Raw genomic sequence first — 12,296 nt, 5'->3', positions numbered from 1 at the left:
TGTATAAGAGACAGCCCCACCCCCGCTGTTAATTTTTCATATTGAAATCTAATATAAGTCAGGTGTGGTGGTGCACACCTGTAAAATCAGCTGCTTAGAAGGCCGAGGTAGGAGGATTTAAAGTCTGAGGCCAGCTGTGGGAACTTAGCAAGACCCTGTCTCAAAATAAAAAATAAAAAACAAGCTGAGGGAGAAATAAAGGGGCTGGGGTGTATCTCACTGGTAAAGTATCCTTGGTTTCAAGTGCTACAAAATATATAAGTAAATCTAAGCTGATTTAGCAGAAAATATATGAAATCATATATTTTATTTTAATAAATGCTATGTTCTTAAATTTCGTCAATAATATCAGGAAGTCATTCTCACATTTTGATGACCTTCCCATATCTATGAAGCCTCCCCAAGCTTCCTAGCCTGTGATCACCGCATGAACTCATTACCTGGGGGAGGCAGACCAGTCCGGTTGTATGTGGAGATGGCCCCACAGATGGCAATTCTTCCAAAAGTCTTCATCTGGGGTATGACAACGTTTGAAAACTCTCCACCTACCTAAACAGATAGGAGAAACAAAGCACACCTTAAATCAAGCATTAGAATTAGGAGAAATCATTAAGTCACAATTGCTATTTCATATTGTTTTAGCAGAAACAAAGTGCATTAAATTATCACAACAGTGAAGAAAATTGCAATTGAAAAAGACATTAGAAATGGACATTTCTATTTGACTCTAGAAATATACCTTATAATAAAATGAATTTTAATATATTAAATATTGGGATTCCCTCACCAGTCCAATAGTCTTATTGCTCTACAATCTAAAAGTATGGAAAAATACTCAAAAGACATAAGAAGAACAAAGTTGAAGATTGACACTTTCTGATTTCAAAACTTACTGCAAAGCTAAATTAATCAAGATGGTTTGAAAAATAGAAATAAAGATCAGTGGGACTAAATTGGAAGTACCAAAAATAAACCCTACATTTATGATGAATTGATTTCCTATACAAATGCCAAAACAATTCAGTGGAGGTCAAAAGAATCCTTTTTTTCCCCTTCTTTAGGAAAGGAATGAAATTGAACCTCTTTCTTATACCATGCACAAACTAACTTAAAATACCGACCTGAATGTAAGAACTCAAACTATGGGATTCATAGAAGAAAACACAGGAATAAATCTTGATGACCCTGAGTAAGGCAAAACCTTCTTAGACATGACACCAAAAGCTCAAACAACAACAATAACAAAAATTTTAAATTAGACTTCATCAAGATGTCAAACTTTTGTGCTTTAAAGGATACTATCTAGACCATGAAGATAACTCACAGAATGGGGAAAAATATTTGCAAACTACATGCAGTTGATCCTCATTATTAGTGGACTCCATATTTATGAAGTGCACAATGTCCTAAAATTTGTAACTTTCAAAATCAAAACTCAGAGCTTTCCCTGGTCATTTTTAGTCATGCATAGAGCAGGGAAAAAGACACAGATGTCCCTGGTAGATGCTGAACCAGGAAGGTTCATCTCTTGCGTAGAGATTCAAGGAAGGGGGCACAGCAGTGTAGTTCAAGAAGCTCTCGGGGGAGCTGGGTAGGGTATGAATGCCAACTTTGGGAATAATAGGTGCAGCAGTCAAGGCAAGTTACTTAACACTTCTGAACCTCTTTTTCTCTTTTGTAAAGAAAATAGAAGCTGGGGCTGGGGTTGTGGTTCAGTCGTAGAGCACTTGCCTAGCATGTGTGAGGCACTAGGTTCGATTTCAGGACCACATATAAATAAATGAATAAAATAAAGGTCCATCAACAACTAAGACATATTTTTAAAAAAAGAAAAAAAAAAAAAAAAGAAAACAGAAGCTACTAGGGAGAGGCATCTTTAAAATTTAACTTATGTGAGAAATTTAATTTATGTGAGAAATGTACATATAGGTACGTATTTCTTCTAAGAGCAATGGTTTGATGTTCCTGTGATCAGCTGAATCTGATAAGAGATTTATAACCAGATACATAAAGAACTCCTATAACCCTTGAAATAATCCACTGATTGGACAGGCAAAGTATTTGAACACACATTTCTCCAAAGAAGATACACAAATGTAGAGGAAAAGATCTTCAATATCATTAGCCATAGAGGAAATGTAAATCGGAACACAATGAAATATCACTTCAAACACAGATGGTTATAATAAGATAATGGACCATGACCAGTTTTGGTAAAGGTATGGAGAAAATGTAGCTCTCACAGATTGCTGGTGGGGAAATGGAAGATAGTGTAGCTACTTTGTGAAATAGTCTGGCAGTCTCTCAAAATGTTCATCATGAAGCTAGCATGTGACCTAGCAGTTCTACTCATAGGTGAATACCCCAGAGAAATGAAAACATGTTCACACTAAAACATGTCCATGAATGTTCACAGCAATCTCATACATGTTAGCCAAAAACTATAAACAAATCATATGTGTATTGATTGATGAATGTGGTAGATCCATATAGTGAAATATTATTCAGCCATAAAAGGAAAGAGTTATTAATAAATGCTACAATATAAATGAAACTTGAAAATATTTTGCTAAGTGAAAGAAGCCAGTCCCAAAAGATCACTTTCTAAGGGGAAACAAAGGGGTGACAGCTGGTGAGTGTTTCTTATCTAAAACTGTAATGACGGTTGTATTTTGTGACTGTATTAAAAATGGCTGAATTCTATAATTTTTGTGTGTGTGTAGTGGTGGGGCTTGAACGGGGGACCTCACATATGCTGGACAAGTGCTCCACCACTGAGCAACATGCCAAGCCTAGAATTTTATATTTTAAATGAATGAATTATATTTGAATTATTGAATTATATCTCAATAAAGCTATTTTTAAAAGAGGCACAGGTACTTTCTTCATACAGTCTATATATAAACTAGTATATTCCTTTATATAAAGCCTTATTAATAAATTAAATATCAAATCAGTTTACACTTACATTATCAAAATAGCAATCATAACCATCAGGAGACGCTTTTTTCAAAGTTTCTTCCAAAGACTCTACTGTCTTGTAGTTAAAGGCAACATCAAATCCAATCTTTTTAAGATAGGCAATCTTTTCATCAGACCCTGCTGCTCCAACGACTTTGCAGCCCTAAATGGAGAGAAAAAATAAGAGCCATTCATGAGCCAGAAGCATGGACCAGCTCCACGTTCCTGGTCTAGCATGGTCAGTTCCCCAAGAACACACCTCCTACATGAGGAATACCATGATGGAACAACAGACCTCATGAGTGAAACTGGAACGAGCCCACAACCCCACTTCAGCTTGCCTTCTGTTTACTTGGTTTGAAGTTTGTTTCAAACTGCTTCTTTTTTTCTTAAATTTTTAAAAATTTATATATAACAGCAGAATGCATTACAACTCTTATTACACATATAGCTCAATTTTTCATACCTCTGGTTGTATACATAGTATATTCACACCAATTCATATCCTCATATATGTACTTTGGATAATAATGATCATCACATTCAACCATCATTAATTATCCCACGCCCCCTCCCTTTCGGTCCCACCCCTTTACCCTATATAGAGTTGGTGTATTCCTCCTATGCTCCCCCTCCCTATCCCACTATGAATCAGCTTCCTTATATCAAAGAAAACATTTGGCATTTGATTTTTGGGATTGGCTAACTCCACTTAGCATTACCTTCTCTAACCTGCAAATGCCATGATTTTATTCTCTTTTGTTGCTGAGTAATATTCGTGTGTGTGTGTGTGTGTGTGTGTTTATGCCACATTTGTTTTATCCATTCATCTACTGAAGGGAATCTAGGTTGGTTCCACAATTTAGCTATTGTGAATTGTGCTGCTAAAAACATTGATGTGTCTGTGTCCCTGTAGTATGCTGTTTTTAAGTCCTTTGGGTATAGTCCTAGGAGAGGGATAGCTGAGTCAAATGGTGGTTCCATTCCCAATTTTCTAAGAAATCTCCAAACTGCTTTCCATATTGGCTGCACCAATTTGCAGTCCCACCAGCAATGTAGGAGTGTGCCTTTTCCCCACATCCTCACCAACAATTTTTGTTGTTTGTATGCATAATAGCTGCCATTCTGACTGGAGTGAGATGAAATCTTAAGAGTGGTTTTGATTTGCATTTCTCTAATTGATTGTGATGATGAACATTTTTTAATGTGTTTGTTGATTGATTATACATCATCTTCTGAGAAGTGTCTGTTCATGTCCTTGGCCCATTTATTGATTGGGTTACTTGTTTTTTTGGTGTTTAGTTTTTTGAGTTCTTTATATACCCTAGAGATTAGTGCTCTATCTGATGTGTGCTCTCTATTCACCTCACAGATTGTTTCTTTTGCTGAGAAGAAATTTTTTAGTTTGAGTCCATCCCATTTATTGATTCTTGATTTTAATTCTTGTGCCACAGGAGTCTTATTAAGGAAGTTGGGGCCTAATCCCACATGATGGAAATTTGGGCCTACTTTTTCTTCCATTATACACAGGGTCTCTGGATGTATTCATAAGTCTTTGATCCATTTTGAGTTGAGTTTTGTGCATGGTGAGAGATAGGGGTTTAATTTCATATTGATACATATGGATTTCCAGTTTTCCCAGCACCATTTGTTGAAGAGGCTGTCTTTTCTCCAATGCATGTTCTTGGCACCTTTGTCTAATTACAAGATAATTGTAGTTTTGTGAGTTAGTCTATTCTGTACTATTGGTCTACCGGTCTGTTTTGATGCCAATACCATGCTGTTTTTGTTACTATTGCTCTGTAGTATCATTTAAGGTCTGGTATAGTGATGCCACCTGCTTCATTCTTCCTGCCAAGGATTGCTTTAGCTATCTGGGTCTCTTATTTTTCCAGATGAATTTTATGATTGCTTTTTCTTTTTCTATGAGGAATGTCGTTGGAATTTTGATTGGAATTACATTAAATCTGAATAGTGCTTTTGGAAGTATGGTCATTTTGATAATATTAATTCTGCCTATCCAAGAACAAGGTACATCTTTTCATCTTCTAAGGTCTTCTTTGATTTCTTTCTTTAGGGTTCTGTAATTTTCATTATATAGATCTTTCACCTCTTTCATTAAGTTGATTCCCAAGTTTTTTGTTTGTTTGTTTGTTTGTTTTTGAGGCTATTGAGAATGGGGTAGTTTTCCTCATTTCTCTTTCTGAGGATTTGTCACTGATATACAGAAATGCCTTTGATTTATGGGTGTTGATTTTATATCCTGCTACATTGCTGAATTCATTTACTAGTTCTAGAAGTTTTCTGGTGGAACTTTTAGGGTCTTCCAAGTATAGAATCATATCATATCAGTAAATTTTTTGCTACCTGTATTTGCTCTCTTATCTCATTGTTGGAGCTTGTATTTGCTCATTTAGGTCATTCTTTAATTCACAGATCATTTTAATTATGAACCTTCTGAACTTCTTCTCCAACATTTCATCAACTTTGCTGTCCATGGGTTCTGTTACTATAGAGTTCTGGTTTGTTTGGGGCATTTTCCTCCCTTGTTTTTTCATATTGTCTTATGTGTCTTCCTTTCTTGCAGTGTGGATCTGAGAGTTTCTTCTCTATATTCTTGTAGTACATGTACAGATTGTCTGTACCTCACCTTGATGTTGGGCTTCCAGACCCTGCTGGTGTCCCTCAATAGATATTACTGCATCCTGGATCTGGGACCTGCATAAGTTGGAGTGGGTAGATCTAGGCCACTGTTGTTACCTCCCATGGTAGTCTGCTGGTCAGAGGAGGCAACCCTGCACAAGAGGCTAGGCTCTGGTGAGTGTCTGCCCCGCTGGGAAAGGGGTGGATCCGGCCCGCTGTTCGCCTGAGCCCTGCAGAGGCTGGTATGAGTGTATCTGGGCTGCTGGGCTTTCAACCTGCTTCTTTAATAACCTATTCATTTGACTTCCTGGGTTCTCCATTTTGAGGCTTCTCTTTCCTTGAAATGATGTGTAAGTTATTTCTTGGTGCACCTTCAACTCTGGCTCATATGATGGGCAGCTCTCTAGGTAGAGCCCCCTTAGTCTTTGATTTGGTCCAAAGTACTGGGCTAGATGCTGCTTCATCATAGACAAACTGGAGAGCATTCCAGAAAGCACTCTCAGAATGAGAGCTATGAGGTAAAGGGGTCATTTCTTTGGGATCTAATCCAAGCAAAATTAGAAGGCATTTTTAGATGTCATAACCAACACATTTTAATAATATGGAATTTTTTTAAACTGAATTATTGTTATATATATAATATATATATTAGTTATAGAGGGCACAATATCTTTATTTTGTTTACTTATTTTTATGTGGTGCTGAGGATCGATCCTGGGTCTCACACATGTGAGGCGAGTGCTCTACCGTTGAGACACAACCCCAGCCCTAATAATATGGAATTTTTAAATTAGATTGTTGCTGGGTGCGATGGTGTACACCTGTAATCCCAGGGGCTTGGGAGGCTAAAGCATGAGGATGTGACTTCAAAGCTAGTCTCAGAAAATTGGTGAGGCTTTAAGCAACTCAGTGAGACCCTGTCTCTAAATAAAACATTAAAAAAAAAAAAAAAGGGCTGGGGATGTGGCTCAGTGGTCAAGCTTCCCTGGATTCAATCCTTGGTTCCACACTCCCCCAAAATTTTGTAAATAAATTAGACTGTTGAAAACAAAATGTAGAATACGGGAGTAGAATAAGGGAGTATAATATACTACATTAGAAGTTCATAGACATATAGGTTTGCTTTTTGTATAGAAAATATGCATATAGACACTAGCAGAATTTAAATAAAACAGATTTTTTTTTTCATTGGTACTGGGAATTGAGCTCAGGGTTACTCTACCACTGAGTTATATCCCCAATCCTTTTCATTTATTTATTTAGTTAGTTAGTTTTGTACCTCATGCATGTTAGGCAAGCACTCTATCATTGAGCTATATCTCCAGCTCAACATTCCAGTTTTGACAATTTGTATGAGTGGCTTAAATTTACCTGTTAATACACTGAGACTTTTAGATGGGGTAAAAAGATAAAATTACATAAAATAAACAGAAGAGTTGAATATAAATGCATAAGGTTAAATACAAATCCTATCAAACTTCTGGAATAAAAGTTCCTTGTATTTTTAATAAAACACTTGAAATTTGAAGTATTGGAAATACTCCTTATTTATTTTGTAAGTCCAACATAAACCAAGTCTGGCGAGACACTCTTCAGTTTGGGGTGGGAGTGGGGAACAACAAAACTTTAAACTCACCTGTAAATACAGATGTGAAAATTCTCTTTAAAATAAAATATTATTGAATCAGAGCTGGGGTGTAGCTCAGTGGTACAGCATGTGCTTAGCATGCAAAAGGCCCTAGGTTCAACCCGCAGCACCAAAACCAAAAGGTTATCAAGTCAACTCCAAAAGTGTAAATCTATAACATACCATATTAAATAAAACTTATACTGTAAATGCTAGAATGGTTGCATGTTAGAAAATAAACAAAACTCAGTGACTGCAAAATGAATGGGATAAATGCTGAAATGGCATTCATAAAATTCAACCTCTATTCCTATTTAATTACTTACTTATTTAAATAAATAAATTAAATACCTCTAAGGCAGCCTTATATTTGCATTCCAAACCCCCATCAGTACTGGAGACCAGCACTCATCCTTGGCTGTTGGGTGTAGCCCTGAACTCATCAGCATTCCATTCACCTCATCCCCTAGGAACTAGGTCCCGAGTCCTAAATCCCAGCCTTTGGCAAAGCTAGATTAACTAAACTAGATCAGTTTGGAATATTTTAATGTGTGGTAACAAATCCTGACCAGGTCCAATCTGCCTATTGCCCTGTACACATACCATCAGATTGGATCCCTTGAGCAGAGACCTGCCCAAATAAGAGGCAACATTTCTGTGCCCTGAATGCCTTCCAGGAGTTAGTTCCCAGGACAGAGCCCCACTGCTCTGTGCTCACTGCCCATTTCTTGCTGGTGCAACAGTTTGTAATGGAGCCACATGAGGGCAATGATTCTTGTTTGGGCTGATCTCAAGCTCCTCTTTTTTTTACTTTTTTTGGGTACTGGGGATTGAACTCAGGGGCACTTGACCACTGAGCCACATCCCCAGCCCTATTTTGTATTTTACTTAGAGATAGAGTCTTACTGAGTTGCTTAATGCCTTGCTTTTCCTGAGGCTGGCTTTGAACTCCTCCTTCTTAGCCTCCTGAGTTTCTGGGATTACAGGCGTGCTCTACCATGTCTGGCTTCAAGCTCCTCTATTGCACAATGCAGTAATGAATAAAGGAGGTTAAGTTGTGGCAAAAGAATGTCTTGTAAAAAAAATAATTAGTGCTTACAAAATCCCACTCAAACTGGAGGCCACTCCTGACTTATACCTGAATGTTATCAAATATCATTCAGTTTATCTTTGCTACATGTTTTCCTCGTCTCCCCTACTTCCCAATCTCTAACTTCCAAGCAAGATCCACTGACTTGATTGTAAACTCCTCGAGGCTAGGGAAGATCTCTGTGTTCACATTGCATTCCCAATGTGCTCTGCGGGTTTTGACTAAATGTTGCTGGAGGAAGACACTTACCTTGAGCTTAGCTATCTGCCCCACAACAGAGCCCACTGCTCCTGCCGCTGCATTAACCATCACTGTTTCTCCACCTTTCACACCACAGATGTCAAGCAGGCCAAAGTAGGCAGTTAGGCTAAAGAAAGAAAACAGGATATGTGAGTAGATTTGTTCCTCTTTTATATAAACCTTGAAGGACTTCTTAGCAGCCCCGTGCCATGGGGTCCAGTCAAAGTAAGAAATACAGGAAATGTCGATTGGTCCACCTTCTTCTCTAGTCCCAGATAAGAATTCAGATGATTTGAAATAGGAAGGGAATAGAGAATTGGCTGGGATGGGGCTTCATCACATCCATGTTCAGGTCAAATCTCAGGGATGAAGAAAGACTTAAACTTTGGGGCTCCAAGAATGGAGAACTCATGCCTTATCTCCATGTAAGTCCTAGGGAGATGGTGAGCTTCACAGAGCAAGCCTCAGTGTTAACAGTGCCTTGGCTGCAGGGTGGATGCTATGCTGTGATAGGCATGAGAGGCTCAGAGACAGCATCCTGAGTTTCTGATAACTCCAGAGAGGTATAGAAGAACTTCTGAATTTCCCCCATGTGCCCTGAAGTGGTATGTGAGGTTAGCTTGCCAAGAAAGAACCACTGGGCCTACAGAGATGCAGTGTAGACAGTCACGGTGGGGACTGGGTGAAGACACTACCACACCCCAGTGGCTTGAAACTTGGAAGGGGGTGGAATGGAAGACATTGAGAGGGAACAGCATAAGACCGACACCGATTAAGATGGAGACGTTGTCCCCATTCTGCCAGCAAGAACTCACCGAAAGTTTTCTTTTACTAAACCGGCCCAAATAAGGGCCTGAGAAAGAAATGAAGTTCAGTCACAGCTAAATTTTTAAGATGTATTTCTGTGCCAAAGATCGATATGTATTATAGTGACGGTTAAGGGACCTGCAAAATTTCAGACAAATTCATCTAAAGTGATTTCTGTGTAAAACAGAACCTGCATGTGAGCATGACATTGTTTTATTCAGCCTCTGTTTATATTTGGGACCCATGACAGTTGGGCCCTAAGGGGAAGGCAGTGACAGACACAGGTAATATCTTTTTCTGAGGATTCAAATACAGTCATGAGTTGTATAATGATGTTTTGGTCAAGGACAGACTGCGTATTCAGTAGTGGTCCGTAAAATTATATGACATTGTGATGAGGGCCACAACCAAGTTAAGATGGCGCCTGGCAGTATGCTAGGAGGAGTGGTTTCTAAGCCAACGCCAATGAGCCATTAAGATGATGAGGATTCCTTAATGACTGACTGCTGTGTCTAGATGATGTCAATTAAGTTAAGCTGTGTGTAATTAGTTGGGTATATGTACCTCTGCAGTCCGGCAGAGAAGCGGCTCCTGCTACCTTGGGTGCCCGCTACTTTGAGTTCTCAGTTCCTGCTGAGTTCACTCGAAATAAAGTAGTTCCCAATTCAACCTTCAAGTTGCTTGTCACCTCTCGGTTATTTAACCCAGCCGGACTACGGCAACATTGTAGCTATTTTAGTTTGTGTAAATATAATCTAGGATGTTCACCTAATGATGAAATCAACTAATGAACTCATGGCCCCCAGCATCTGTCCTCCCTGAAGCTACCTCCTTGGGATTTCCGGTCAGTCTGTATATTGACCTAAGATATACAAGGCCTTTTCCAAACTACTTTCTTTTAAAAATGAAATGGAGATAAGATGGAAACATCAACAAAAAAAGAAATTCTCGGGGAGGTCAAAGGTGAACTTTGGACTAAGGAGGACTTCATAGAAACAGTGGCTTGGAGAATAAATCACAGTTTGTATCTTAAATGTTCCTCAAAGGCCCATGTTTTAGGCTTATTCCCCAGTTGGCAAGCACTGTTAAGATGTGGCAGAGGCTTTAGGAGGTGGGGCCTTGGGAGAGGTCTTTAGGTCATTGGGGATATGCTTTGAAGGGGCCAGTGGAATGCTGGTCTCTTCCTCTTTCTGTCTCTGATTAACTGGCCAACAGGTGAATGGTTTTGTTCTACCTTGCACTCCTGCCCTTATGTGCTGTCTCCCCACACGCCCAAAAGCAACTGGCCAATCTATCATGGACTGGGACCTCTAAAATCATGAGCAAAAATCAACCTTTTCTCTTTATAAGTTAGTTATCTTAGGCATTTTGTTATAGTGATAGAAAGTGGACTAACAAATGGAGATAAGATGGAATAGGCAGCTGTAAAGAAATCCTAGGGAGAAAATCAAGGTACGCTATGGCTAAGACTGGACAACAACAATCTAGAGAGCAAAACACATGAGGTCTTTCAACTAAATGGAAGGGAATGACACAATAGTTTTTTGGGGGGATATTAAATCTGGAGTGTGTGGACAGTTGAAATACACTGATTTCAAAATTTAACATCATTTATAATTTTTAGCAATGGTCCAAGCATTCCTAAAAATTGACCTATCTCATTGGAGTGATCCACCATGGTGAGTAGTCTCAACAAATAGGTGGTATGTTGCTAGAGAATGCTTAGAAACAGGCATGATGTAACTTCTCCCCTCAATCATTGAGAACCACTGGCATAAAGTTGATTGATGGGAGTAAAAGTTCATTCCTTAGAGGCTTGGAAGAGATGATTAAGAAATACACACCGATTCTCTTTCGGGAGTCAAGATCTCCTAATAGCTTACAACTAACTTTCTTCCCGGCTGAGTCATGGGAGACTTGCTCCCAAGTTCCCTCAGGTCTACCTTCACCTCTGCTCTCCTCCACCTGACTCAGAGCGCAGAGAGAAGGATGGGTGAGATGACAAGGTAGGAGGAAGAGCTGTCACCAGCGGAGAGTGAAGGAAGGGCAGGCAGAAAAAACCAGGATGCACTCTAATTCTGGTTAATGTCCACTAATTGAATGTGAGAAGGCATTGAGCCGCCTCTGATTTCACAATGTCTTTTGGCATTGCTGACTCTGAGTTCAAATTCTGACTGGAATATGAACTTGGGGTTATGGAAGTTGTTTTTATAACAGACTGACCATTTAGGGGTCTATATTTCTATTTCATTCTTTAGATGCTCTTCAAAGAAGGGAACAAGGAGTGGAGAAGGGAGGAAAAAAAGAAAAGATCACACCACTTAGAGAAAGGAAAGAAATGAATTTCAGGTTGGCAAAGTTTTGGGAACACTAAAGGCAACAATGGCCTTGTTTCTCCAGGGCATAAAAGGAAATGCGAGGTTTCAAAGTTCAGCTGGGAACTGAAGTGTAGACCCAGGAGTCTTCCTGAGAGATATGGCCATCAGCATATTTTAAACCTCTTCCAGGTGGAGACACTGAACAATACTGTGATTCATCTCAACTAAGTAAACTTCAGATCCTCTTCTACCCCAGGAAACAGATGTATAGAGAGAGAGGTGAGGAGGAAGCAGAGCCAGTACAGAAAGACCACGCTGGCTGAAATCCCTCTCCCTTTACAAACTCTGAAGGAAAGGCAGAGATGAGCGGCTGATGCCAAGAGCCTCCCAGGGCCGGGAGCAGCTGGTTCCTTTTTGTCTCCCTTGTGCCGGCCACTGGTGGGGATCGTGTGCCATGTCACTTCTTATGGTGCTTCCTCTATACCTGGGATCTGATTCCTGTCTCCTTTCTTCAGCATCAAGGCTAATTCTAGACCACCTTTTCCTTCCCTTTATTTATTAATTTGTACTTGACGAGTGAAAATGGTATATATATATATATATATATATA

General features: G+C 39.2%; 1 protein-coding gene across 1 annotated transcript in view; it reads right to left on the bottom strand.

Moving 5' to 3' along the window:
* Nucleotides 1–12,296, bottom strand: part of Ptgr1 (prostaglandin reductase 1) — a 30,598-nt gene that overhangs the window by 6,657 nt on the left and 11,645 nt on the right. The window contains exons 6-8 of the mRNA XM_015492204.2: nucleotides 8,571–8,688; nucleotides 2,969–3,124; nucleotides 441–549 (exon numbers count right to left, since the gene is read on the bottom strand). Of these exons, the coding sequence (XP_015347690.1) occupies nucleotides 441–549; nucleotides 2,969–3,124; nucleotides 8,571–8,688 (383 nt within the window). The remainder of the gene's footprint in view (nucleotides 1–440; nucleotides 550–2,968; nucleotides 3,125–8,570; nucleotides 8,689–12,296) is intronic.

This window comes from Marmota marmota, unplaced genomic scaffold (genome assembly GCF_001458135.2).
Source record: "Marmota marmota marmota unplaced genomic scaffold, marMar, whole genome shotgun sequence".
Lineage (NCBI taxonomy): Eukaryota > Metazoa > Chordata > Mammalia > Rodentia > Sciuridae > Marmota > Marmota marmota.
Note: the sequence above shows the minus strand (reverse complement) of the source record. Positions and strands in the feature narration are given on the sequence as shown.